The following is a 27,634-nucleotide window of genomic DNA, read 5'->3' as shown; positions in this document are numbered from 1 at the left end:
TCCCCTCCTTTCGCAATTAGTCCTCGGCTTTCATCATCCTGTCGGTCACGTTGGCGCGTTCTGCTGCCTTCCCCAATCTATACCTTGCTTGTTTCGACGCCGGCTGTCAAAGTACAACAACGTCACATGCAACTCCCAGGTCGCATCACGTTCCGCCTTCTCGGTCACCCTTTCTTTTCAACCAACTGTAGCCTCTTGCGCGCGCTCTGAGGCCCAGTCGTCGCTCCCGGCTCAACCTTTGTCAAGGCAATCGCCTATCCTCCATCCGACTCAACATAGCAAGCTTTCTTTTGATCACGCTCACCAGCTTGATACGCTTCCTCTTTCGAAATGTCCTAATACAGCTTCGACATTAGCTCTTGTCACCATCAACGTTGTCCAGCTTTTACTTACTCGACAAGAGCCGAGCCTTTGGGCCACACTTGTCACCTGGCATCCATCGCCATCTGCCAGCCTCTTGAACGACATCTGCATCACCGCCTTTGACCATTTGTCACATTCATTCATCTATCTCACTACTATACCATGCCTACCCATCTCACCAGCAGTGATGCCCCCAGCTGGCGGCGTCCGAATCAGCCCAGCTCTCCCCCTCAGCCGGTTTCAGCTCACAGCCAGCGCGACCTTCATGCTCACCGTAAAGACAAGGACAAGCCTCACGAAAACTGGAGGGTCCATGCACAACCCGTTGCAGCTCCGTCCAAATCTCATCAGTATCCGTCTCTGCAAGCGCAGCCCCTCTCCATCTCGGCTCCCCGCACCAAACCTGCTCGTGCACACGCTTCCTCTTGCACTTCTGCTTCTGCTTCCACAGCTCACCAAACCGAAGCCATACCATCCCTACTCTCCACTAGCTTAAATCGCGAAAAATCGTCGGTGCTCGATGCGCACTGGGTCCCCGGCAGACATCCTCATCCTGATCCTAACGCACCCCATGCCATCAAACCTAGCGGTATAGGCAATGGCATCATCGGCAGAGCTCCCGAATTCGGCACTTCGCCTATCAAGACAAAAGGCGCCGCTTTTCCCGCCATCCGTCCCCATTGGCCACTCTCTTCGTCGCTCGAAAAGCACGTCAACTCCGGTCCAGCCACTCATTTGCATCCCCTGCGCATCGAACCCAACGAGCGCTCTCGCTTCTTTCCGTCTGCCTCGACTCCACTCAAACCCAATCAAAACAACTATAGCGCCTTGAAGAGTCACTCCAGTCTGTACAGCCACGACCGCGATGAGAACTGGATGCTGACTCCCACCAGCTCACTACCCAGCATCCCTAGCACACCAAATCATCTGCGTGAGTCTAGCACCGAGCGACTTCTCGCCGCAACCCCACAACTCGCGCCGCCCCCGCACACGCCCAATGCCCGTCCACTGCCGTCGATTCGTGGTCCTGTCGATCAATTCCAAGCATCCCTCAATTCGGCGCCTCGAACGCCTAGCCCCAGTTATCCATTTGGACGCCCGGATCCAGCTCACGCTGGGCCCTCCTTGTTCAACCGTGGGCCCAGCGTCAACGTGCTATCCTCGCCGAAACGCTCCCCTCTGGTTGTGTCGGCCTATCCGCATCGCCAGCAAGCTACAACTGCGACCGCCAATCCCGTCTTGCTGAGTCCAACCTCATCGCCCAAGCTTTCTCATCGAACCCTGTCGCCCATGACTAGACTCCCTCCAGCCATCCCCGAATCACACCTGCCCACGAGCTCAGACCGAGTCGTCAACAGCATCGCTTCCATGCTCAGCAGCGTGTCGCCACAGCCACGTCCATGCTCTGCATCTCGTCGCGATTCGTTCAACTCGGTCACGTCTGCAAGCGCCGGTCATGCGCTATCACACTCCAGAAGAAGCTCGGCTGTCTTTTCTCCCAACTCGCCCACCGTCTCTACTCGTGTCGGCGTTTATCGCCCACCTCATCTCCGCAATCGCGACAGCGTATCAGGACTCAAGCCCAGCGTTGCTCATTACGATCGTGTGCGCACGCCCAGCCTCCGTGGCCTTTCTCGCTCCAGAGAGTCTTCCATCTCTCTGAGCAGGCCCACTAGCCGACCGCCCTCAACTGTCCCCTTTCACCACAGCGAGAGCATCCCCGAAGATGGTCAAGCAGATGACGCTGCGCGCACTCTGCTTCGCGGTCGACAGAGTAATTTGTCCATCCATCTGCCCGACTTGATCGCCGAAGAGCAGCTTCGCAATGCAGCAGCAGCAGCAGCTGTCTCTGCAACTTCTGTCTCGGACAACGATCACAATGATTCCTTTGTTGCCAACACGACGCATCTTTTGGAGCAGCCTCTCGACAGTGCTTCCTTACTCGCCAAGCTGAGAGCGCAGCTGGTGCGACGAGAAGCTGCAGCCTCGGATGCGGCCGCCTCCGACGCAGACCGGAACTCGGTCATCCTTGATGACAATGGGCACGAGTTCTTTGACCTTTCCGAAATGATGGAGTATGGCGCATCGGATATCCACCCGCTGAGCCGTTGCAGTAGCATGTCCGCTATCGAGGGCCCTCCGCTTGGCGATGTCTTTGAGATAGGCGACCTTCTAGGTCCTGGTCTCGAGCACGATGGTCACATTATCCAAATCGCCGAGACCACGCCTGGCTTTGTCGACCAAAACGAGGATCTTACAGGTAGCAAGCTAGAGGTGGTTCGCAAGCTAGGCGAAGGTAGCTACGCCGTCGTCTATCTGGTCAAGGAGGTTAGCGCCCAAGAAGCTGCTTCGAATCCATTGCAAAAAAGCGTCGCCATTCCTTCTTCCTCCTCGCGGAACACGAACACAGACTTGGAGGCTTCGAGTAAGAACCTAGACGACGATGCCGATCTCACCATGGTCGCCTCCTCGGAAGATATGCTCAGCACGACTCTCAAAGCCAACGCCAATGCCAAGGACCAAGGTTTCCACAACTCGCCTGCTCTCGAGGAGAGGAGACGCAAAGACCTCAAGATCAATACCCACATGCGTCCCGGCAAAGAGTTTGCCCTCAAGTGTCTGTGCAAGCGCGACTTGCCTGAAGATATGCTAGAGGTGCAACGGCTGGAAGCTACCATTCATCAGTCAATTCCCTCTCATCCTAACATTGTCACGCTCTACCGCACCTACGAGACGCCCGACTGGCTCTTTTTAGTTCTGGAGTACTGTCCTGGCCAAGACCTGTACTACTGGCTCGAACAGGCGCAAGACGAGGGCCGTCCCGCCGAACCGGCGGGAAACATGTACGCAAACACATTCGTCGATCGTGATGAGGTAGCTGCCACACTGAAAGGATCCTCGACTGCTTCGAGCGACGACAACTATCGTGTGCTAGGAACGTCGTTGGATGCAACGCCACCATCGCCTTCGCTTTTGGCCTCGACGTCGGGTCATAGTCTGCTCTCCAAGCGTCGTATACGCCTGATCGCCAGGATGTTCCGGCAGATATGCGACGCTGTCCAGTTTTGTCATGACCGAGGCGTCAGCCATCGCGACATCAAACCTGAAAACTTTATCGTCGAGGATCGTCGCACCCTTGAAGAGATGCAGTCTGCCTGCCCGGACACAAGTGCCAGCACCCTGGTCGATGGCTTTCGTGACGGCGATGAGACACAGGTGATTGTCAAGATGACCGACTTCGGCCTTGCAACCGCTGAAGATCGATGTGATGACTTTGACTGCGGCAGCAAACCCTACATGGCCTTTGAATGTCACAACAACATTTCGTCGTCGTACGATCCCAAGCAAGCCGATATTTGGTCGCTAGGAGTGGTTCTGCTCAACTTGCTTTTCCACCGAAGTCCTTTTACCGAACCGTCGATGAGCTGCCCTTCCTTTTCGGCCTACTGTCAAGACCCGATCCGCTTCCTGATGGAGTCTTTCGACGGACTCACAGAGACTGTCGCACGCTTCCTATCCGAGAATGTGTTCTGTTCGATCTCTGACGACGACGATGTGACGCAGAAACGTATATCTGCTGGCGAGTTTTCGCGTTGGGCATGCAGTCTCGTCGATCACATGGGTCTCTCTGGACCAGGTAGCGGGCGCATATCTCGGGGCGCCTCGATTCATTCGACGATCCCTTTGATCCACTCGCGCACTGCCTCCATGTCGACGCTCCCTTCGCTTCTCAGCTCGCCTCGTCCTCGAGCTCGATCGTTGGCACGCGACACGGACCACATTCCCGATCTCGACGTCACAGCTGACGCCACTTTCCGAGCTGCATTCGCTGCAGCCGCTACAAGGCAAGGCAATATGTTTCCCAATCCGGCGCTCTTCACACCCGACGTTCTACCTTCGCCCACCTTCACGCCTTCGCCGCATCCACCGGAGCAGAACCCGTTTGATACTCAGTATGGTGCCGCGGAGGAAGCTGCACGTTGTACGGAAACCAGTGTCGAGCAGGAAGAGCACGACAACTCGGGTCATCTCCACAACAGTGCCTTTGACTCACCGAGTGGTGCAAACGTTGCAAAGCGTCAGACAATCAATCCTGACAGCCTAGGCTCAGAGCGGATCAATCCAGTGACTCACCCAGCTAGCGAAGGAAAAGAGGGCGCACACGACATCTCAAACAACCTTCTCGATACCGAGGTTTCAGCTGACATCTCGTCGCCAAAGAAGAGCGATGTTCCAGTTGAAGCGGAACCAGCTCCTGCAAGCAGTGACACTGGTGGCGAGGGAGACGTTCCCGACGAGGCTGAGCAAGTCACTTCAGCGGATGGTGGCGGGGGAGCCCTCGGGGAAACAGAAGATGGCGATAAAGCGGAGAGCATTACGATGTCGAACCATTCAAAGAGAAGAAAGCGCGGCGCGCGCAAGGGCCGCACGCTTGCCAAGCAGCTCAAGCGATCACAGTCGGTTGAGGGCATGACGGAGGCAGATGCCAACGATCCAGCTGCCAAGGCGCGGGAACGTGAGCGCACCATCCGCGAGCTCGCACTGGCGTCGGAAACGCTGGCAAGACAGATGAGCAAGATGACCAAGCCTAGCGATTCTATCGATGTCCTGGTGTCACCACAGATCACGCTGTCCAAGCCAACCGCCGAAGCGGCCGCACGGTTTAACTTGCAAGGTCTGGTTGATGCTGAGGTAGAGTCGGCCAACATGCGAGTTGCCAAGTCTGGCGACGATGGTCTAGCAGCGAACTGGTCCTCGGCCGCGATGCGACGCGAGAGGATGAGCGAGCAACGCAAGACGGGAGTAGCAGCACTTCAAGATTCTGGGAGAAGCCGCGTCATGTCGTGGCGCGAGCGTAACCAATCAGCGGCCACATTGTCGTCCGTCGCGTCTTCGGCGGCTACCAGCATCTCGAGCCACAGTTCGATCACGTCGGCGACATCGAGCATCTACTCGACCGCTTCAGCGCCCGCTGCTCTGACGCGCAAGGACTTTTCCTCTCGCAACCGAACGCGTGGCAGCGGGTTTGGTCTGGACACGATCTCAGAGCGCGAAAAGACAGAGTCGGCAAAGAAGGAAGTGGACGCAAAGTACTTGGCTGGCATCTTTGGTGGCGGTGACAACCTAGCGCAAGGTAAAAAGAGAAAGGAAGAGTCACAGCGAGCGGCTCCAAGCCAGCAATGTGGCGAGAGCGCAGCGGCGCAAGCGGGCGTGTCGGTGGCGGACAAAGGCGAGACCAAGGGCACCAAACTTTTTGGCCTGCTCACAGAGGGGAGCAGCAACGGCAGCAAGGAAAACGGCGTAATGCGGTCGACGAGCGCCAGCTCTACCAAGTGGGTCGAGCCTTCATCGCGTCTAGCTACTATCGAGGCTGGCGTCAATGGATCTGCTCAGCGCAGCGTGAGCATTAGCAGTGTGACGTCGAATTCGAGCAGTTCTGGTGTGGCTGCATCGTTTGTTTCTCGATTTCGACGTCCGGCGACGTCGTCGTCATCATTGTCAATTGTGGCGACGACGACGAGCAAGGCTAATGGCTCAGATGCGGGCGGTGGTTTCTCTGACAGACAAGCGCAAACTTTCGAAGCGGGTCGGCTTGAAAGTGCGAGTCTGGGCATGCGAAGAGACGTATCTACCAGCACGAGCAGCTTGCACCATGTCAAGCACGATGAAACGTCTGCGACGGCGCGCGAAGTGGTACCTACGTTGAGCAACGGCAGTTGCACCATCAGCAGCGTCAAGACGACCGAGGTCGGTAGTTCTGACTCTAACGATGCTGCATCCTCATCTGTATCTGCATCTGCATCTGCATCCGCACCAGTCGCAGCCGCAGCCGCAGCCGCCGTCAAGAAGCGTAGCATGGGCAAGTTCCTGCTCGGCGTGCGTGATAGCATCAAGAATTTCTGATAGCGTCCTTGTCTCGATCTATCTTTGCTTATCTAATTATCTTATTTACCATCATCTATGTATTTTTGAGCGTTTAGCGCAATGTCTGACGATCGTTTTTGCTTGTTGCATCGATTACATGGGTGGTAGAGACGGCTAGGTGTGAAGGCGTGAGTTGGGTGATGCGGGGGAAGGCGAGGTGGGTTGATGCCGTGCCGCGGGGGGCGTGATCAATAGGTGTCAGCTGTTCACATTTATGAGGAGTCTGTACTACCGGACGAGAGAGGGCATTGGGCGGCGGCAGGATGTTGGTGAGTGAAGCGTAGGGGTAAGGGGATGGAAAGAGGCGGACGATATCTCCGATGAATCGTGCATGTCGAGAATCGTGAATACTGCGGATGATTGTGGGTAGCCGACGCGTACGTGCACAGCGCAGCTCGTGACTCGTGACTCGTGACTCGGCGACGGACGAAGCGAGTTCTGTGAGATCGGGACTAACAGAGTTTATGTGCGGCGTCCGGCTCACGGCGTGGATCTCAGCAGCTCGATAGAAACCGCTTCTGACTGCACTTTGGCGGCTAAGTGGGATTGGCGACTCGGTTCATCTTGACGTTAGCGTGAGAGTCGACAGTCACGAGTGACGCTTCGAACATTCGTGCAAGAACGCTGAATGATGCAGGCGCGTGGCGTGGCTTGTCGAAGCACCCGCCGGAGTTTGGATGCCGCTCCAGACCACACAGCGTAAAGCAGTTGTGAGTGAAGAGACAGCTTTAGCCGCGGAGCATTCACGATTCACGACTCGTAACTCCCTATGATTCGTGTGGGTCCAGAGACGCGACGGGCTGCACAAGCGAAACGCGAAATCCGATTCGGTTGGATTCGGCGCTTCGTGCTTGTTTGCTCCGGATCGATGCATCCGCGCTTGGTCTACACTCAGAGATGATTACAACTCACAAGTCGTGACTCGTGACTCGGTTCTTGCGCGCCGCTTGCACATGTCGATACCGCGTATCCACTTGTTGAGTGTGGCTAGTACGCGCGACGGGAGAACTTGCATGCTGCCGAGACGGCCGAGACGGTTGAGCGGGCGATTGTGCGAGTTCCAGAGCATCGTGTGCTCAACGTGGTCAGCAAAGACGTCAGTGTTTCGCGCATTTGTCTTGAACAAAGCGTTAGCGATGGCAACTCGCAATCACGACTCTTGAATTAGTTAGCATGCCAGTGAACGGCAGCTAGGTTGCTGCGAACTAATCGTGAGTGAGTCAACGCGTCCCAGATCGCCAAATAGAATCAAAAACACCCGACATGGCAACAGCAGCACACGAGTCATCGTGTGTCGAGCGTCGAGCGTCAAGTAAGCACTTCTTGGTCACACGTCACCTCCGATTCAAGATTCGTGCTTGGTCTGCATCACTCACGACTTGGATCTGTCATGTTTCACCGCCGGTAGAAAGAGGTTCTTAGCAAAAAGACACCATGCTGGATATTCTAGTTGCAATCGTAGAGCTGGTCTGTGCTGTGTCCGCCTCACCGACGCCATCAGCAGGTCAAAGCTTTCGGTGTGTTGGCCAGAGTGACGTTCGACGCAGAGAAGAGCCAAGCCTTATCCAAGCTTAACGCCGAAAAAATGGACGTGGTGCGTGGTGCTGACTGTCAAACGCGCGGCAAGTCACGCCGCGGTGAGATGACCTACACGAACCGAACCCGCAACTTGCTAGACACACGCAGCAAGCTTCAAAGCTCCACGGAAAATGGTTTCCGAAACAACGAGCCGGAGATGACACAAGACGCGAGCAATGCACGACGCAGCGACGCAGCGACGCAGCAAAGCTTGCGGCTTGAGTTCCGATTCGCGTTTCACGTTATGGTTTAGGGTATGATTTTTTCTTCTCTGATTTCGACATTTCGGTTTCGGTTGCATGATGCGATGCCGCGCTCCGTGGAGAACCGTCACTCTGCTTTTAGTTTGCTTGGCGTCGGAAGAAATTCTCCACTTCGGCAGCTGCCAAGCCTCTTGTGCCGCCAGTGGAGCCCACTTTTTTTTTTTTTCTTTGGGTGTCATGTTCGGGCTCAGCTTGGGTTAATCGTGAATAGTGCTTCGGGAGGTGTCATCGTGTGCAGGAACGGAAGCAAAGCGGCACGCGCTGTCACAGTTGGGTGGGTGTGGGATGGTGGATGACTACAGCGCATATATAGTCCACGCTATCATCCACGGTTCCGGCTGGTGGTCCAGCCATCCCACTTGCCTACCCATACCCATATCACGCGTTGGCGATAACAATCGAGATCCATACCTCCACTACACGCTCTGCACACACTCTCGTGATCGACATAGCCAGCATGTGCGCATCGCAAGACAACCATCATGTTGTGCACATTGGCGGGGCTCAGTTTGTGCCGCCGGTGATGACGCATTTTGCGCACGTCTCGAATCTGGCGGGTGCGCTATCGTCGCCGATCTCGGAATCGTCGTCGTGCTCATCGCGCGTGCACTCGCGCTTCTCGTCGTCGTCGACGAGCGCTTCTTGCGAGTCCGAGCCGGAATCGCTGCAAGAGTGGGACGCGCTTCAGGCACATGTGGCGTACGCCCGACGCATGGCCGACCACACGGCGCACATGTGGCAACGAGAAAGACTCGCCATCGAAAAGGCCAAGTTGCAAGGCACCTATACCGGCAATATCACAAGCAGGCAGAATGGCAACGCTAGACCACCGACACACCACGACTCGAAATCCTCTTCTCCCTCCAACACGCATAGCAAACACTCTCACAAACTCAAACCTTTCGCTGGCTTGCTCAACGCGCTCTTCTCCCCCTCGAACCACTCGCCACCCCCCCGCTCAAGGTCCAGCCGTAGATCGGTCTGATCAATCCAACCGCATTCCTCCGACTTCTTCATTCACACACCCGCCTTTTCGCTCTCGTCTTCCCCCGCTTCCAGGATTCCCGAGCACCTAGTATCTCCATCGTCTCTATGCATTGTATTTCTACCATCTTCTCTTAGGTCACTTCGGTTTTATTTTTACTCATCGTGATCCATCCACCATGGTTGTTAGCAGTCTATCCACAAATTCGTGCGCATCCTGTTTGTGTGATCTTCTCTGTGTTACTGCTGACGGCGGTCGGAAACAAAACACGAAATGCTCGGTGGAATGCCAACGTGCGAAGCAGTTTCTATTTAGCAGCCGCAGCGGCAGGTGCAGCACGCGTGGATGCACTTTTGGCCACTTGTCCGCCGGCCAAATGCGCTAGAGCGCTGAGGAACTCGATCGGCTTCAAGATCTCGGTGGCGCCATAAGTGATTTTCTTAGCACCGAAAGCGGTGGCTGAGATGGATGGCGGTGCGCCTGGAGCGGCGCCTGTCGCTGTTGCAGCCGTCTGGGTTGTAGCGCCACTGGCGATGGCTGTCCTGATGGCATACTCTTGCAAGTTCGCAAACTCAACATACCCGCCTCCACCGACCACAAAGACGATGGCCTCTTGGAAAGTCTGCCTGGCTTTGACGCCTCCCGAAGACGCCGCCGCCGCCGCTCGCGAACGCGCCGCTTTCGGATCGAAGAACAGATACTCGTCCGTCTCCTGCAACGCCTGCGGATTCGCCGAACCCGGATCGATCAGCGATGCCACCAACCTGGTCACCGTCAGATCTTTCTGCGCAGGCAAGAAATTCTTAACGCCCTGAACCAGGTTTTCCAGGCCCGAATCTTTCAGTCTATCCGTCAGCCGCGACGAGAGCGAGCTGAATCCACGAAAACCCGCGCCCTCGGCTACCGCCGGCTGCCAAGGTGCCGAAGCAATCATGGTCATCCTTGTCAATTCGCGTACCTTTTTCACGTAGTTCAAAGCTGCCAGATCTGCTCCTTGCTCCTGCAACACTCGTTCGAACTCTGCCACGTCCGCCTTAGACAAGCTCGAGTCCGGCGCCGAGAGGTAGTAGATGATAAATAGTCGAAGCTTGTCGTTCACATCCTGCAACGAGCTGTCCTTGACGGTTTCGAGGATGGTCTCTTTCTTCTGTCGTGCAATCGCCTCTTCCAGCTGGAACAAAGTGTCGAGTCCTCGAGACTTGATGCCTTGGAGTAGCGAAGTAGCGATATTCATGTGTGCATCAATCGTCGTTTTTCGCTGCGTCAGCTCGGGAAGCGCCGTGATTGCTGCTTTGAGATGAGCCGCGTTCGACGTGGTGTCGAGCTGTCCGACTTGGTCCATGCTGCTAATACCGGTGGAACGCGTGATCTCGGCTGCATCGGATTTGTATCTGTTGAGCTCTGTGTCAATGTCCTCAGCCACCTGCGGGAAAGGCGTGGCGGAATTTTTCGACCAGAAAAAGTCCTTTGAGTCGAGATCGTAGGTTTTCTTGCTCGTCACGCCGCCTTCGGTCGAGACTACAGTGACGCGATTCAGTTGTAGGTCCAGTACATCCTGCACGAGAGCTTGGTACGTCCAACTGTGCGCAAGCATTGGTACCAAGTCCACATTGCGATCCAGCACAACAAGCAGCGGGCGCGACGAGCTCCAGCTTGACGAAGCGCCACTCCCCGCTGCTTCTGAGAAGAGGTTTGAGCCGCCACGAGAGCTGGTGATGTGATCGCGGATCTTTGACTCGAGCTTCCTGGCTACAAGCTCAGCAGCGTTGCCTCGAGGCGATCGGATGATCGGAAGCGCTCCCATGGTAGCAAGCGTCGAAAAAAGCCCTGCGGCGATTCGATCGGTAGCATCTTCGACCTCCTTCTGACCCGACTTTGGGTCGTTCAGCCGTTCGTACGTGGTTACGCTGCTGCTCGTAGCAGCCGTCGTTGCACCGTTGGTGACACTGGCCAAGCCAGCAGAAGCCGATGCAGCATCCGGAAGCAGCTCGAACAGGTTGGGCTCCAACACGATAAAGTTGAGGTACTGGTCATACACCTGCTGCACAAGCTGACCTGTGCCATCTGCAGCGACAAGATTGGCAAACTCTTCCATGACAGTCTTAGGTACCGTGCTGGTGAAGTTGACGTAGAAGGCTTCGTACAACATCCTCTTCATATCCTGCGCGATGCGTTGTACGTTTTGAGATGTGGGCGAAACAAAGTAGACCGCAGGTACGTCTGGCAATGGGGGCCGATCCGAGTGAAGCTGCATGTGCAACGTAACGCCGTTCTCTCGCAGATCCTGGACTCGCAAGGATGTGGCTAGGATGTCTTTGGACACCTTGTCCATGATCAGAACCTTCCATACTGGTGGTTCGGATGGGATGGCTGCGTCTGCACCTCCACCGCCTGATGCGACATCGTTCTGACCAGCTGCCGATCCGGGCCTGGAGTTGTAGTTGGATCCTCGTGCCGAGGACGAAGAAGAGGCATGGTTGAACGACGAGGTATTGAGATTGAGAAGCGAGATCAACGAGTTAACCTGTGCTATGCGTAGGCTTGACGTGGGAGCCGAAGCAGTCGACGCCATCTTTTCTGTTGCGAAGGATGTTGCGGCAGTGATGACGTTCATGAAAGGAGCCTTGCCTGATGGTTGGTTTGTTGCCTCTCAGAGTCCCACACACCTGGCCCGAGCTTCCACAGCTTCCACTTCTCTCGCTGGTTCACGTGTAACGTGACGTCGGCTTGAGTCTCTCGCGCGAGTAATTCACGATTGATGCAGGATGAGTGTACGACTAGCATCGGAAATACGTGTTAGATTATTTGATGAAGAGGCGATGTACTCTCACGTCTTTACGATATTAGCGATTTACGACTCGTGACTCGTACGCTGTGTTTGAAATCGCGTGCCTCTCTCGTTCGGCACATGACCGTCAACACTCTGTGATTCGTGAGAGCGGCCAAGGCGAAGCGTCTTCCTGTCCGACAGATGAAGCTGGCCACGAGGTATTCTTGATGCCTCCGCTAGCCAGCTTTCGCTAACACGAATGTCATTGGTGATCATGATGATGGTTTACGAAGCGCAAGCCTCTCACGAGCGTGGATTTCCTGTGAGAAGCGCTCACACGCAAGCACGACGTGCGAAGTTGCAAGTCGTGAGAGCCATGTAACGCGCAGCGCAAGATTGGTTGAAATCGCGCCTCGTGTATCACGATTCACGATTGTGAATTGCAATTGAAATTCAAGCCTCACAGGCTACCCCGCGCTCAACATAAGTTAGCCGGGGTATCCGGTTGTCGAACCAGCACGAATCACGAATCACGAATCGCGAATCGCGAATCGCAAATCGTGAATGTTTGTGTGGGACTTTGCTGGTTCACCAAAGCAAGCCAGTCATCCTTGCTTATCCTCGACCATACCCGCCTCTTTTGAATGCTGTCAATCTCATAACGTACAGTGTGGGGCTGCTCTGTGTGGGCTGCGAGTGGCACCAGAAACAAGGCGAGAGCTGCGCTGGATTCGTCGCTTTATACGAAAGATGAAATCGTGAATCACGAATGCGAATAATCACGAATCGCTCTTTCACAATCACGAATCATGAATCCTGAATCTGGTCCGTGAGCGCTGTGTCGAAATTGCTCGCTTAAAAAGTGCTGCCAAGAGGGGTCCAGCTTGCTCACTTTCAACCAACACCGACAGGCACACTCGTACATCAGTGTGTTTGTTTGCCTCTAGCGACCAACTGCGAATCGATCGCGATCAGAGAGCTTGTGCACTTTCGATATGACCAAAGCAGGGGCAAGAGAGATGGGCCGCGAACCTACGTCTGAGGAGCAGGAAATTCCGGTCTACGAGACTGGTGTCAACGCACCCTCACGCCCCGGTGTCGCCGAGATCGCCGAAGCACTCGAGGTAGAAGAAATCGATGCCGACCTCTACAAGTCTCTCACTCTCTGGAAGCCCGCAAGAGCACGAGGCGTCTTTGGCGGTCAAGTAATCGCTCAAGCCGTAGCAGCAGCCAACAAGACTGTCCGCCAAGGTCTGCTTCTCCACTCTCTGCACAGCTACTTTTTGCTCGCTGGTGACGAGACGAGACCGATCATCTACCAGGTCAATCGGGTACGCGATGGCGGATCGTATGTCACACGCTCAGTCAATGCAATGCAGAAAGGTAGAAGCATCTTTACCATCATCTTGAGCTACCAAAAGCCGGAACCAAACGAACCTACGTTTGCCATTCCACTCCCATCGCTCGATTCCGAGGGCAGGTTCTTGCTCGAATCAATCACAGGATCGCATGCGACCGGAAACCATTCTGCCAAGTCGATCAACTTTCGCGCTCTCCCCGGTCCTCAAGATTGCCCGTTGAACGAGCAAAGGTACCAAAAGGTGCTCGAACGCGGTAATGCAGATGCTCGTGTGCGCAAGGTGCTCGAAGGATGGATCAGCGACCGCCAAGCCTCGCCCGTCGAGATCCGCGACGCTCTTCCAGGCATGTACGACAGCAATGGCTTCCCCACACCGGGCAACCAGCAGGCATTCTGGATGCGCACACGTCGTCCTATGAATGGAGGCCTGGAGGCACAAAAGGTAGCTCTGGCGTATGCTTCCGACTTCTACCTCCTGAGCACCGTGCCCAAAGCATTGAACAACAGCAGGAGGATCAGGATGATGGCCAGTCTCGATCATAGTATGTGGTTCTACCAACCGTTTCAAGTTCACGAGTGGTTGTTGTTCGTGGTAAGTCATCTCATCGCGAGTTTCGTCTGCTTTCCTGAGTGCCTGCTAACCTCGCGTTTCAATCTCGTCTCGAATGTCGCTTGTGTCGCTTACAGATGCAAACGCAAGCCGCATCCAATGGCCGCGGTGTTGTCGTCGGTCGAATTTACAGAGAAGACGGAACCCTGGTTGCTGTTGTTTCTCAAGAGGGCCTGATTCGGGGCCAACCTCCAAAACCCTCTGCAGATGCCAACTCATCGTCGCCAAAGCCAAAGCTGTGATCGCCCACTTGCCTATAAGCCCCCTAAGTTATGTATATCTGCGCTCCCGTAATCTCACAAACTAGTCCAATTCTACGTGCTGAGAATCGTGAATAGTCTCTCACGTCCTAACCAGTGGCACGATCGTCGCACTGTTCGTGATGGGTCGTCTTGGCTTAAGCGTCGATCACAGGCATGCGTTGACGAGAATCACCATCACGAATGCAAGCACGTTCATAGCTGACTGAAAGCAGATGCATTAGTCAAATAACATGTTTGGCCGTTGGATCAGGCAAAAAAACTCGATCCGGTCCTAGAGTGTGTGCCGCGGAACGGCGAGCTTCTGGACAGATCGGCAAAGCTGGCTGCTGTGCTGCTGGTTGGTAATCCGCCTTGTCCACCACCAAATTTAGCGGTAGTGTTGGAGAAGGAGACGGACGAATCGGCATCGAGTGGATCCTGATTGGCTAGCGCGAATGGAGCAGCATCTCGAGTCGGCTTGATTTGGGCGATCTGTTTGTTGAGCTGGCTCACCTTCTGCTTAGCTTCTGCCAACATGGCCGCTTGGTTGCTCAACAACTTTTCCACTTTCTTGAGCTGTTCGCCACCCAGCAAACCGTGTTGCTGCGGGCCGTCTTGGGCATGCAGTGCAGCCATTTGCGGACGAAGCAATGATAGCTGATGTGACAGAAGCTCCGCTTTCGCAGAGAGCGATTTCCTGTTACTCTTAGTATCCACCTTGAAAGCTCGTGCATCTGTGCGAGAGATGCCGACCTCGTCGGCGATACGCTCGAGTTCTTGAAACCATTTCTTCTCGTACATCGAAAGACTTGGTTCGTGTGAGTCCATCAACCTCTGTAGTGCCCTGTCGATCCGTGCGACGAGTTGCAGTTGCGTTGCGGCGATCTTGGCCACTCTCTCACCGAGCATGCCTTTGCTGCCGAGATCTTGGCAGCGCAAGCGGATCGAGTTGAGCTTGTCGAGTTGACGCGTCATCTCGCGTACTTGCAGATCCAGACGTGCTTGAACAGCGTTACCAGCCGAAACCACGTCGCGGATCTCGTGCCGATACGTCTCGACAGTCTTACCGAGAGCGCGCAGCAGGTCGGGCGTGATTTCAAGTTCGGATTTCGTCGAGGTGCCAGACAGCGCGGCTCGACGAGGATGTTGCGGCAACCCTTGGACGCCCGCAGATAGCGCAAACATCCTGGGCGGCTGGAACGCAGGTCCGTCTCCGAGAAGTGAGACGTACGGCTTCTGGCCATCGATCGTGTCAGTAGCTCCCACGGTCAAACTTGCTTCTCGGGTCGCTGCCAAATCTAGTGCGTCGAGGTCAACGCGCAAAGACAGCTCAACACCAACCAATTGGAGATCAGCAGTCAGACCGAGGAATGCATACGACAGGTACACATCCGACAAGATCGAAACTGCGGTCACCGGATTCATGTCAAGACCCGTGCCACTTTCTGGTGCAACCGTGTTGACGATCCAGACCACCTCGGTGTTGTAACCGTAGTGGAGCATCTTGGCCAGCGCTTGCTCGCGTGATTCTGATTGGACAACCGAGGTCTCGTCACCCGCAGTGTTGTCGAGTTGATCCTGTGATGGCAAGTTGAGTGCTTGCAACAGCTTTGGTACCCAGGTGGCAAAGCCGAGACATTGTGCACCGAATACATGGTAAACGTAGATCGTGTCGCCGTATAGTGGATCCCGCACAAAGCATGGTTTGTTGCAAGACATCTTGCCACGCAGCAGATCGGATGCTGCAGAATGCGACGAAACGCCATTGTCGAGCGCCGTGTCGAGCATACCCAGATCGATAGTTTCGTAGACCAGCAAGCAAGGCAACGTATCCCGGTCTTCGAGGGTAAGAGCCTGCAATTCGTCTGCCTCGTCTTCGGTGTCGGACAGGCCATATCGATTAGTCTTGCGGGATTTGCTCTGACGACGAGCGGCAGGACGGTATTTCGAGGAGGGAGCATCCCACGCGGCCTCAACAGACTCGAAAAGGAGAGCCACGTCTACGCGACCATCGTGTCCCACGATACTAAGTGCGCCCAATCCCGTCACAGCAGCAGAAGATTCAGCGCTTGAACTTTCGTCTGTAAGCCAAGTCCAGACGAGGTCACACGCCATGCTTTCTCGTTGATCGCACAGTTCGACCGGGGCCGGCTTGAGCAGGAATGGGCCTTGTGGTCTTGGCGCCTTCTTCGCGCTTCCGCCTTGACTGATGTCTTGCCTGTACGACCATGAAGGCGGATGCAACCGCACTGGCCCATTCTGCACCTGCTCGATACCTTGCGCTGCTTGTTCAAGTTGAGCCGAAGCTCTGGGCGAATCCGTCAGCTCATCAAGGTTCATTGCTGATGTCGATCTTGATTGAGTCATACGTTCTGGAGCCGGTGTGACGGAGCGTGATCTTTCACCAACGTGATTTGCCGAGTCCTTGGATGCCTGCTTGAGAAGAGAATTGACGTAGCGGAGCTGCGTGTCGACGTGCGATGTCTGTTGCGACTCAATAGTGTTGGCACGGTAAGAAGCGAGCTTGGCGAGGTTGTGAATGTATGCGGCGGGAACAGTGGCGCTTTTCGGGATGAACGGGCAGAGAGCCCAGACATCGCCGTTTTTCATCAGCCCAAACATGGTGAGAGGAGACCAGTCGGCAGGACTGTTGGAGCGCGTGGCTTCTTCAGCCCACGTTCGATCCGCCTCTTGGTCAAAGCTTGTCGAGCGAGGTGATGGGGTATTGGCAACGCAGAGTGTGAAGCTGACGGCCGTTGTAGCGTCATCATCTTCGGCGGAGAGACCGAAGCTTCGTATACCGTGGCCAGCCGAGAAGGCGTCCGGATGAGAAGCCAGGCCCGGGGTGGCCGAGCGCGATCTGCTGCGCTGTATTACTGATCTTGCCTGGACTGGTACAAACGAGGCGGTCTGTTGCGGCTCCGCGGTGTCTTTGGCTACATCGTATTCGCGGAGAAGGCCATCTTCTGTTAAGACAAGAAGAGAAGTGCCGTTCTCTCCCCATGGATGCCAGTCCACCTTGGCCACAGCAGTTTCAGAATGGGCTGAATGGTAGTATGGGGCAATTGGGACAGTACGGCACACGATTTCACGATCGACGTGTTTCATGTATCCTGATCGAGGCAAGACCATCAAGGTAATCTGGCTGTCACCCACACACGCAAGCAGCTTGCCAGTGGGATTGATGCTGAGGCTGCGAATATCAAAGCCAATCTTGATTCCCTGTCCCGGCACCAAGACTTTGTAAGAGCAAGACGATGGCAGCTTGGTGGAGGAAGAGCAAGATGGCACGATGGATTGGTTGGAAGCAGACGCTTTGACATCGACAAGAGACGCGATGCGAACTTCATTGTCAACAACAGCAATCAGATCCGTACCGCGTACAGACATAAGCCGTGTATGAGCTCCAGAAGGGGTAGAGCTTGTACCTGATGCCGACGATGATGCGGGTCCGTCAGGTGCGAGTTTCGAGGTAAAGACGGGGTGGAATGCCAGTTGCTGCAACCATTGCGGATCGCTGAGCGTCGGATCCGGAGACTGAGGGTAGCCGCCCCACGAGGCCTGCGACTGACTCATCGTGGCGCAAATATGGGCGAACTCTGCTGCAATGACGTGTGGAAGATGGTACGTAGGCGCAAAGAGAGGTTCCAGCAACGTTGAGCAAAAGCAGCAGGAATCACAGAATCGTGAATCACGAATCGTCGTCGGTGCTCAAATACTTTCCTTCCAATCGTAAATTACGAATCACGAATATGGCGCGTCTAGGTCAATTCACGATTTACACTTGTGACTGGTCAGAATTACCTAAGCAAAGTTGTGTGATTCTGGACCCTGAGGAACTCCACTTTTGTAGCTTGCTTTGCTGCATGCTCCTCTTGCCTTGACTTGCCCCTACCAACAAGTTCAGCTGCCAGCATCCGCTGATTATCGCAATCTCGCCTCACATACTAATGAGTGCAGAGGCAGGTCCGAGTCGGGTACCTGCCCGCAGGTCTGGCCGCAATGCTTCCACCAAGAACACCAATTTTGACTGGTCACGTCTCACCGACATGGACGTGGATGGAGACAACGAAGAGGCCGAATTCGGTGCGCTAGCCTTAGGCACATACGGTTACAGCGATGAAGACTCTGATTTCAGCCAGGATAGCCAGGATGAGTGGTATGATGACGTTGATTCCGACTCCAGCATCACAACTTCTGGCAAGGTGCCTTCGAAAAAGACATCGAAGCCAGCCACTAGAGGAATCCAGACAACCAAAAGTAAAGTCTCAAAATCGAGTTCAAGTCGTCCAAAAAGTGATGCCGCTACGAGTGACGACTCCAATGATGAGCTCGATCTCGAATATGCATATTCCGGGGCAGGGGATGGCATGGGCTTCGACGGGCCAAAATCTCAATTGTTTGACGGCGCTAGCTCGACAAGGGCAAGCCAACATGAAGACGAGCAGGACAACGCCGATTCTGACTTCGAACCAAAATCATTCCAGCGCCTCGTCAGCTCGCTTCAAGACACGTCTCGTGAGGCAGGTGCACTGCGTCAGCGATGGGACACCTCTATAGAAGCTGAGAATGCCGAATTCGAAAACGAGCTTCGCGCGGCTGCTGGTTTCAAGCAGAAGCGTGGCACACGCAGAAAAGCCCGCGAACAGCCCCTTTCTCCAGAAGTGCAAGCATTGCTAGCGGACGCCAATCTTGCTTATGTCGAGCAACGCCTGTACGATGCCATTCCCAAGCTCGAAGAGGTTATCCGTATCGAGCCCAACGTCAAAGCTGCGTGGAACACTCTGGGTCTCATCTACGAAGAAGTAGGCGAAGAGGAAAAGAGCATCCAGTGTCGTATCATCGGTGCCCATCTGCAGTCAGGCGCATCCGAAGAATGGAAGTCGCTCGCGTATCGCTCGATTGCCCAAATGTTGTACCGACAAGCCATTTATTGTTTCCAGCAAGCCATCAGGATTGACAAGACCGACATCGACAGCATCTGGGATCGTGCCTTGCTCTTACGCGACTTGGGTGACTACAAAGCTGCAATCAATGGTATGTTCGACATCCTCAAGCTTCAGCCGTACGATGCATCTGTGGTCCGAGAGCTCATTCCTATCCTCGTCAGTACGAGGGACTACGATCGCGGAATCGAGATTCTCGAGCGATGGAGAAAGTCCAGCATGGACGCATTTCCCACGCCGAACATTGACGGCTACTTGGATCCGGCAGTAGATGGGATCGAGGGAGCTGATGAATCGCCTCAGGCCACGACCGCAGCTCCGGCTGTCAACAGGTTCAAGGTCTCTGAGCTGGTCACCCTCGCCGATCTGTTGCTTTTGACACGCAAGCCTGTTGAAACCGTCGCCTTACTGCGACAGACAGCACGATGGCTCGATGGTCGAGCAAAGGAAGACTTTTGGGATGCTGTCAACGATGACCGTGAATTCGACGGAGATATTGATCCGCAAATTCGCAAGCAGCGCGATCAAGACAGATATGGCCGTCAAGTCGAGACTGCCGAACCTCATAAGCTTGATCCTGAAGTTCGTCTGCGCCTCGGCAAAGCACGAATGATGCTCGGAGATGTGGCCGAGGCCAAACAGCACTTCGACATTCTCACTGACGGCGATCCGGGTGATATCCCCCAAATCTTTGCTGAAGTGGGCGACTGCTACTACGAGCACAAGCTCTGGGCCGAGGCTCTCGATATTTTCACCGACCTTGCTAGCACCGAGTATGCTACGGATGACGTCTCACTCTATGCTAAACTGGCTGCTTGCAATCATGCGCTAGGGGAGCTCGAAGAGGCTGCACGGCTCTACGAACCTGTTGTTGAAGCAGCTCCAGACACGCTAGAGTGGCAGATGAGGCTTGCCGAAGTGTACGAAGGTTTGGGTGAGAAGGAGAAATCTCTCGAGGTGCTTCAACAAGTTATGCAGATCCTGCTGACGCAGAGGGAGGCTGATTCCCAGACTGGCATAGATCAAGGCTCGAGGGCGACAGCGTCTCCAGTAGGTGCCACTGCCGATAATCAGTTCTCGTTCTTCGACGAGATGGGTACTTCCACAACGAAAAAGACGGCTCCCTCTGCCAAGCGGGCAAGAATGAATTACGATCGTCAACAAAGACTCAAATTGGAGGTACAGCGAGAGCAGGAGACCCAGCTATCATGGAGACGTCTTGAATTGCTCGACCCACACGTCTTCATCGAAGGCTTCTGGAGGCATGATGTAGCCGTTTGTAAGGAAGCCGAGGAAGCTTTCGGCGACTTTTATCGTTCCACTGAAAGTATCGAAGAGCGTGAAAAGCGGTATCGACAAACAGCACAGTGGCTCGAGGAAGCAGGTGGTCTCATCGACGCTTTTCGCCTCAATCCTCGCCTTAACGGTCATCATCTCAAAAAGAAGCGTCCCGGTGGCAGTCGCACCTCTGCCGGTAAGCAACGTCGAGCGGAAGCTCCATCTAAACCCAACACCCTCGCCAGTCTGCTCAATCGACCCGGGGGTGGACGTCACGCCATCTCCACTCAAGCGCGAAATTTGCTCCACCGCCTGCAGGATCAGCTGGTCGAAGATGATGCCATATCTGACCTAGCTGACGGCGTTGAGGGTGGAGAAAACGGCGACAGGGGCCGTCCACGCACCGAACCGGGCCCGCGTCAGCTCGACATGTCCAAGTTCCATGGCCTGCCCATTGAGCACTGGATTGCGCTTTTCGCAAAGTATTGTTTCCTGCTGATCAAATCCAACGAACCCATCTCGGTCGTCAATTCTCTCCTGCAATCTCTACAGACATCGGCAGTAGTTTGGGGAATGTTTGACCGGATGCTGGTTGTTCAACTTTCGTGGCTCTCGTGCGCGTTGTACGCAAGGGACTGGCCAACAGTGTGGAGCGGCGTGCGATGGCTCGCGCAGGAAATGCAGTTTCACGACTTTCCGCTCAAGTTGGGTGCCAGTCTCACCAATGCTACTGGGATTCATAGTCTGGGCAGCATGATCGGAAACAACGATGTCAAGTTCTATCAGAGGAGGATGAGGCAGGCCGAGGCGGTGGCTCGCGGGGCACCATGTAAGTTTTCGGCGGTGGGCAGGAGGTGGCATGTGCCAAAAGATGTGACCAGCTCGTTGGCGAGGCGAGCTGACGAAACCTGGGATAGGCATGCAGGAGAAGCAAACAGGCATGTAGCTGAACAGGAGGACGAAGCAGAAGGTGTTGAAGCGAGCGACTCGGAAGGTGGATCGTCATTCGACGACCAGGACGAAAACGAAAAATCTAGCAATATCGACATCAAAGGCGATCGACCGGATGCAGCACTCGCCACCCGACTTGCACGTCCAACCAAACCCTCGCCTCTAGCAGAAATGTTCTACGGCTACATGCTACTCTACTCTGGCGGCTTCCAATCTTCGTCAGCATTCTTCAGTCGAGCTTACGTGATCCAACCGACCGACCCTCTACTATGCCTCGTCACGGCCGTCGCCATGTTGAGCAGAAGCACAAACCGTCAAACCGACAACCGTCACCATATGATCCTCACTGCCATGACGTTTTTCCAGCAGTATGTCAAGTTTCGAGCGGACAACGGAGCGCGCTCAGAGAATCGGGCAGAGATCGAGTACAATCGGGGTAGAGCAATGCATCATGTAGGTCTGGTGCATTTGGCTGAGCAACATTACAGGAATGTTTTGGAGTACGACGGTCAACAAGAAGGCGGATGGGGGATGAAAAGGGAAGCTGCTTGGAATTTGGCGTTAATCTACACAACAAGTGGCAGCTCGAATCTCGTAAAAGAGTTGTACGAGAAGTATCTTTGCGTTTAGCCTTTTATGCATCGATCCCAACGTTCAAGGTCTGCTGTGCAGAAAGACATTGGAGCGCTTTCTTGCCGTAAGAAGCAGATCAAGTCGTAAGAAGCAGATCAAGTCTAAGTCTCGAGTCGAAAAATGTGAGTGGGAAGGGCTTACGGAGCGACCTCTCGAGCCTCTGGCTGTACCGACGCAGACGTCTTGGTCTCTTGCTCTGCACCGGTAGACGTCCTGTTGAACCCCCGCGCTGCGTCCTCCGCCTCAGTAGTATATACGGCGTTGCTGCTTCCGCTGCTATTGGCAATCGTATTCTTGAGCGTCACCTCATCTATTTCTCCGCCGTCTGTCTCTTCATCGCCCAGTTGCCCATCCCCATCACCACTCTGCATCCTTCTCCGCAACGACTGGTGCGTTCGAAGTAACAGCGTCTTTGCTTGCCGTTTTTCGCGCATACGCTTGGCAACGAGTTTGGACAGATTGACCGCACGTCGACCAGTCGAGCCAGATGAAGGTGGAGGTGACGATGACGGCGGATGCGAGTCTTCGTCGATGTTGGACGAAGATCTCGCAGGTTGCGGGGAGGGTAAAGGTGCAGTGTCGCTGCTGCTTTGGTCGGTAGCTGGAGAAACCAGCGCGTAGACCTCGGCCTCTTCCTGACGCAACATTTGCCCTTCAGCATCAACATCTGGCGTCGAACAAGACGACTGCATTTCTTCCGTCTTACACACACCATTTCCATCGTTGCACTTGATCACGCTCGCTTGCAATGTTGGTCTGCGCCAAAACTTCGGTAACGGAATGCTGGGTGCGTCTTTACCCAATCTCTGCCTCATTGACCTTGTAATCTTGCCTCCTTCACCACTGTCCACTCCTGCCGTGGTATCAACAGAGTCGCTCGGTTCCATATCGACACTTGCGTCCCGCTCCGCCTCCGTATGAGTATACGCACTGTTCGGAAGCAATATGTTTCCGTATTCATCTCGCCTCGCTTGGACTGCTAACTCTACGATCCAGTCGGTGCAGTGGACTCGTGCGGGTAATGCGGCCGGGATGAGAGCAATGAGCTTCAGAACGGCGGGTGAATTGGGAGACGCGTCGTCTGGATGTACTTTGGCCAGGATGCGCGGTCTGTGCGTGCAAGATGATGAAGTGTCTATACTTTTTGGCTCCTGCTCGAGCGTTGACGTGCTTTGTCCAGACTTGTTCATGGACGCTGCCTCCGGATGGAGACTGGGCATAAAGGTTGAAGCGGAGATGGCCTGATCGGGCCGGTGTCGACGACGCACGATGCGACGGGATGATTTGGGAAAGCGAAAGAGCATCGAGATCAACCGGACGAGCCGGACCGTTTCTTTGTACGTTAGTGGCCGCAGTGAGTTGTTGGCACTGTCAATGCGGACAATGTGCTCTGGAACAGAGTCACTGTTAGCGGAAGCATGCTTGTGTATCGCTCGCGCAATGACGTGAATGGAAGAGTCGGTGTCTGCTTGAGTGTGTTTGGGTCGACCGCGTTTACGCTTCATGGCAGCCAAGCTCTGTGTTAGGACCTCGTCGGCCTCGCCTTCCGCTTTAACCTGAAACTCGCTATCGACGATTTCGTCCTTGATATCTTCCGATACGTGCGATTCCTCGCTTGACGATTCTCCCAAAGCAATCGCGTCTTCTTCTTCTGATTCCGCTTCCACCGATGACCCCGCTTCCAGGGCCAGCGCATCCGCCTCCTTCTTCGTCTGGACCGTCCGATCAGAGCCGTGCTCGTCGTCGCTGTCAAAGCGATGCAGTCTTGCTACCTTTGTGTCCCTTCGGGATAGTCTCTTAGTCGTCGGTCGAAAGTCTTGCCAAAAGATCTCGTCAGACGCAGCTGCTGCCCAACCATGGGAAAGCGACGTCAGTGGATCTGTAGAACCGAACCTCGCCGAAGCGGCGGGACCAAGGGACGCAGAGGATCCAGGATGTGGATCTAGCCTCCACGACCACGGTGTAGCCATCGTGAAAGAATTTTCGCTGATGTCTACTTGGAGTTGTGAAAAGCACAGGACAAGGTCCAAGCGGACATCCGTCTCCAAATGAGCAACCAAGCCTGGGGATATGGAAGTCAGCTAAGAGCGCGTGAGTCGTGAGTGGACCCTTGCTGACTCTGTGACTGACAACTGTGAACAGAGAGCAACACGAAATTGCGAATACACGCGTGACGCGTTGATCGGAATCACGAATGCACTCAAAGGACCTTTTCACACACCAGCACGCATCCAAATCACAATCGTGAATGACAAGTCAGAGTGTGATCTGCATCAACTTTCAACACGAGTCGGAAACATGCACGATGATTGAGAAGACCCGATGATAGGCTAGTGTTACAGATGGGATGCTAATGTACAAACAAATGCGGACACGTGTCAAGAGGCCCAAGGGGCTCACTGATTGCTTGCCAAAAAGTCCTTCATCATGCGCGCTCCCTCTTGACCGTTCCGTAACAATGTCCTCTCGGACTCTTCCATGCCTTGCAGGAAGTCTGTAATTTCAGCGCTCATGGCGTGGCCTGCACTCATCCCTAGAGATGGGCCGTCCGAGACCATGGCTGCGATTGCTTGTGCTGATGCAAACCCTTGATCGTCAGCGTCCGTGTTGGTGGTGGAAGAGGTCGAGAAGGAGGAAGCGGTGGACAGGTGCTGCGATTGTTGAAAGATCTGAGCGATACGGCCGGTATATGCTTTTGAGAGTACCTGCATTTCCGTATCGTCATCGTCCATGCTGTGATGGAGTCGTCCCAAGAAAAAAAGATACACAATTACAAGGGAGCACGAAAGGATCGCCAGTTAAGATGTGATGTCATGAGCAAAGCAAGGACAGTAGAGCGAGGGGAGGTCACTTACAGTTGAGCGAGTCGCGCACCGAGCGCATACCAGTGTATGTTCTGATTCCTCAATTGTACCGATGCCGGATTTGCGTCAAGTGCTGCTTTGACACGAGTCGAAAAGGATTTGGGTTTGTTGATCGAGACAATGTTGCTGCAAACATCAACGAAAGAACGACGTCAGTGGCGAGTCAGCTAGCACAGCTGTTTCTGATGTTAGAAAGACTTACTTGAGCGCCATCAGCTCTGCCAACCAAAATGGCAGCTCGACACGCGTAAGCGCCTTGATGTCGCGTTCTTCAGTTGACTGGATCTGGCCCATGTTGGGCACGTCCATGTTGAACGTACATGGTAAGCGTTGCGAGTCGGCGATAAAGTCGTCTACGTTCCAGTAGTTATGGTCCATTTTGGTGACTGCGCCGTACGTGTTGGCTGCCTGGCTTTGGGCTTAGGGTTGAGAAGAAGCTATGATCGTTGCGAGAAACAAAGTTGGCCAGGCGTGTCAAGACGAGTGTGTCGAAATGTGGAGGAGTCGTGTGAGAGAGTCAGGGAGCCACCTCACAATCACGAACCGTGAATCGTGAATCGTGAATGAGACATGAGACCATGGACGTGGGGTTGTCGATGGACGGATTTTTTTAATGTTAGATAGGAAGGTGCAACAACAAAAGCAAAAACACCCAACTCACGACTGACGACTTCACGCTTGTGACCTTCCCGTGCTTGGGGAAGCGTGAAGCTCGAAGGAATCACGAATGCAGAACTGCACCACGCGTAGCTCGTGACTGTCGATGCTGCAGGTTTATTCCGCGAGTTGTTCTTAGCAGAACTTTTCTCGCCCGTCCAAGAACAGAGCAACTCGGACACCACATCTTGGCAAGCGAGCTGTCAAAACTCCGACGGCATCATGCTGCCCAACATCACAACACACTCGTGATTAACTAGCACACTTTCCGCACACGAGCACCGAATGTTCTCTCTATGCGCTTCCACCTGGCCACGCCTTACAGCAATACTTGGCGTGGCTCGGCACCAACAGCAGAACCAGTCGTGAAATACAAAGTCGCAGGTTTCGTCAAGATGTGAAAGTCACATCTGAAAGTCACATCTTGACCGGCGGTTGAGACTCGCCTACCACGCAAGAGATATGCAGAATTCTAGGTCCGTGAAGATCTGCAGATCCGGTGTGCTGTTCCTTTGTCTTTGCTGGCTTACGCTATGCTGTGATGCTCTCCTAACGCACGGATCTACCTGTTTCGACAACCTGTGTTGCGCGCTTCCTTGGTGATTTGTACTACATACACCTAGAGGCGTATACCCTTGGATCGGTTCTGGTCTTTGGTTCTATGTCATATAGATACCTTCTGTTGCTGGCCCGGATACGCTCTCTTTCTCCACCACGTCCCCACTCGCTTCCCCTCGCATCTCCCCATACAGGTCGAAAGCAATGGCCTCGTCGCGCTTCACATCCCTCCTGTTTGCCCTCGCGGCAGCACTCACTATCTTTACCCTCGTCGTCTCTGCTCAGGAAACATGCTCTGCAACCTCCAAGTGCGGTGAGGCTGCACCCTGCTGCTCGGCCTACGGATTCTGTGGCAGCTCCAACGCTTATTGTCTCGGCCAGTGTGACCCGACCTCCTCCTTCTCGCCTTCTTCGTGCAAACCCATGCCCAAGTGCAAATCCCAAACCATCTCGTTCGAGAACAATGCCAAGCCTTGGGTTGCCGCCTCGTCCTACCGTGGTGATCCCAACCAGGCGCCCTTTACCCTCGATGAAGGCGTTGCTGAGCCTTCCAAATCTGGAACCAAGCTTATCTTGACCAAGAGCGGAACTGCCAAACGGGGTACTCTGCTCAGCTCAACTAGATATTGGTACTATGGATCTGCTAGCGCCGTCATGAAACACGGCAGTTGGGCAGGCGTTGTCCATACCTTCATTGGCATGTCACCGTAAGTCTTTTCCATTCACAATTCGTGACTCGCTCTCACATCCGGTTTCGATTTTCACGTTGGTACTTGGTAGTCTGCGTGTCATGTTGTGCCGGAATTACTGAACGGTTCGACTGACCCATTCACATTTGTGATCTCTCCTTTTATCTCGACGCTACCCGTTGTTCGTCTTCTATCTCTGGCTGCTGTCGCTCCTCTGGACTCGACTTAGAACGAAAGATGAGATTGACTGGGAATTCACTACAGGCTCTGATCAGGACGTTCAAACGAACTGGTACTGGTTTGGTGAGCCAGAAGGTTACACACACGGCTTCACTGTTCCTGACGGGACGCTCAACGACATTAGCAGACCTCGCTTCAGTGTACGCGACTGGCACACGTACACGATTGACTGGTCGCCTAACCGACTGCGCTGGTCGATCGACGGTACAGTCGTTCGAACACTCTACCGCAAAAACACGTATAACAGCCACGACAAACTCTACCACTATCCGTCTTCGCCCATGCGTCTACAACTGAGCATATGGGGGGCCGGAGATGGCACGTTTCAACAAGGCACAGTCGACTGGGCGGGTGGCCTGATCGACTGGAGCCAGGCGCACAACGCAAGGTTCGTCAATATGGTCAAATCAGTCACCATCTCTTGTAATGACCCCGAAGACGTCAAGAATAACCGACCCAACTATGCGTTCAGCGCTAAACAGACCAATCCGCAAAACGGCCAGCCCAAAGTGCTGGCTACTAGCAGGTCGTCCATCATCTCGTAGATATGCGGCAAATCAAATTTGTCCAATCGTGAATCTCTTTCGTCTTCTCACCCATTTGTAGTACATGCACACTCTAACTCACTTGTTTCTCTTGTCACGGGCTCCATTGCAATTCTGATCGTTTCCCATCATAGCAACAAGAAAAATTTGAAACATCTCGTGTTGACCTTGATAAGT

The 27,634-nt window shown here is 54.3% G+C and overlaps 10 protein-coding genes across 10 annotated transcripts; 5 read left to right on the top strand and 5 right to left on the bottom strand.

The window, feature by feature from the left end:
• Positions 1–525: 525 nt before the first annotated feature.
• Positions 526–6,267, top strand: UMAG_00338 (uncharacterized protein; the record flags this gene model as incomplete). Its single annotated transcript, XM_011387935.1, has 1 exon — positions 526–6,267. The coding sequence occupies one exon, from the start codon at positions 526–528 to the stop codon at positions 6,265–6,267; it is 5,742 nt and encodes a 1,913-aa protein (XP_011386237.1).
• Positions 6,268–6,340: 73 nt separating this feature from the next.
• On the bottom strand, positions 6,341–7,357 carry UMAG_00337 (uncharacterized protein; the record flags this gene model as incomplete). Its single annotated transcript, XM_011387934.1, has 2 exons — positions 6,341–6,810; positions 7,201–7,357. The coding sequence occupies 2 exons, from the start codon at positions 7,355–7,357 to the stop codon at positions 6,341–6,343; spliced, it is 627 nt and encodes a 208-aa protein (XP_011386236.1).
• A 1,229-nt stretch (positions 7,358–8,586) lies between these two features.
• On the top strand, positions 8,587–9,114 carry UMAG_00336 (uncharacterized protein; the record flags this gene model as incomplete). Its single annotated transcript, XM_011387933.1, has 1 exon — positions 8,587–9,114. The coding sequence occupies one exon, from the start codon at positions 8,587–8,589 to the stop codon at positions 9,112–9,114; it is 528 nt and encodes a 175-aa protein (XP_011386235.1).
• Positions 9,115–9,421: 307 nt separating this feature from the next.
• On the bottom strand, positions 9,422–11,686 carry UMAG_10102 (syntaxin-binding protein; the record flags this gene model as incomplete). The annotated part of the gene is made up of 1 exon (XM_011388357.1): positions 9,422–11,686. One exon carries the CDS (start codon positions 11,684–11,686, stop codon positions 9,422–9,424), a length of 2,265 nt encoding a protein of 754 aa, XP_011386659.1.
• Positions 11,687–12,879: 1,193 nt separating this feature from the next.
• UMAG_00334 (putative peroxisomal acyl-coenzyme A thioester hydrolase 1) lies at positions 12,880–14,096 on the top strand (the record flags this gene model as incomplete). The annotated part of the gene is made up of 2 exons (XM_011387932.1): positions 12,880–13,836; positions 13,932–14,096. 2 exons carry the CDS (start codon positions 12,880–12,882, stop codon positions 14,094–14,096), a joined length of 1,122 nt encoding a protein of 373 aa, XP_011386234.1.
• A 267-nt stretch (positions 14,097–14,363) lies between these two features.
• UMAG_00333 (uncharacterized protein) lies at positions 14,364–17,672 on the bottom strand (the record flags this gene model as incomplete). Its single annotated transcript, XM_011387931.1, has 1 exon — positions 14,364–17,672. One exon carries the CDS (start codon positions 17,670–17,672, stop codon positions 14,364–14,366), a length of 3,309 nt encoding a protein of 1,102 aa, XP_011386233.1.
• A 374-nt stretch (positions 17,673–18,046) lies between these two features.
• Positions 18,047–21,901, top strand: UMAG_00332 (transcription factor TFIIIC subunit TFC4; the record flags this gene model as incomplete). The annotated part of the gene is made up of 1 exon (XM_011387930.1): positions 18,047–21,901. One exon carries the CDS (start codon positions 18,047–18,049, stop codon positions 21,899–21,901), a length of 3,855 nt encoding a protein of 1,284 aa, XP_011386232.1.
• Positions 21,902–22,041: 140 nt separating this feature from the next.
• On the bottom strand, positions 22,042–23,874 carry UMAG_10101 (uncharacterized protein; the record flags this gene model as incomplete). Its single annotated transcript, XM_011388356.1, has 1 exon — positions 22,042–23,874. The coding sequence occupies one exon, from the start codon at positions 23,872–23,874 to the stop codon at positions 22,042–22,044; it is 1,833 nt and encodes a 610-aa protein (XP_011386658.1).
• Positions 23,875–24,300: 426 nt separating this feature from the next.
• UMAG_10100 (DNA replication protein PSF3) lies at positions 24,301–25,146 on the bottom strand (the record flags this gene model as incomplete). Its single annotated transcript, XM_011388355.1, has 3 exons — positions 24,301–24,637; positions 24,760–24,894; positions 24,971–25,146. 3 exons carry the CDS (start codon positions 25,144–25,146, stop codon positions 24,301–24,303), a joined length of 648 nt encoding a protein of 215 aa, XP_011386657.1.
• Positions 25,147–26,187: 1,041 nt separating this feature from the next.
• On the top strand, positions 26,188–27,457 carry UMAG_00330 (uncharacterized protein; the record flags this gene model as incomplete). Its single annotated transcript, XM_011387929.1, has 2 exons — positions 26,188–26,690; positions 26,902–27,457. The coding sequence occupies 2 exons, from the start codon at positions 26,188–26,190 to the stop codon at positions 27,455–27,457; spliced, it is 1,059 nt and encodes a 352-aa protein (XP_011386231.1).
• Positions 27,458–27,634: the final 177 nt, after the last annotated feature.

This window comes from Mycosarcoma maydis, chromosome 1, assembly GCF_000328475.2.
Source record: "Mycosarcoma maydis chromosome 1, whole genome shotgun sequence".
NCBI lineage: Eukaryota > Fungi > Basidiomycota > Ustilaginomycetes > Ustilaginales > Mycosarcoma > Mycosarcoma maydis.
This window is presented reverse-complemented; position numbering and strand designations above follow the sequence as displayed.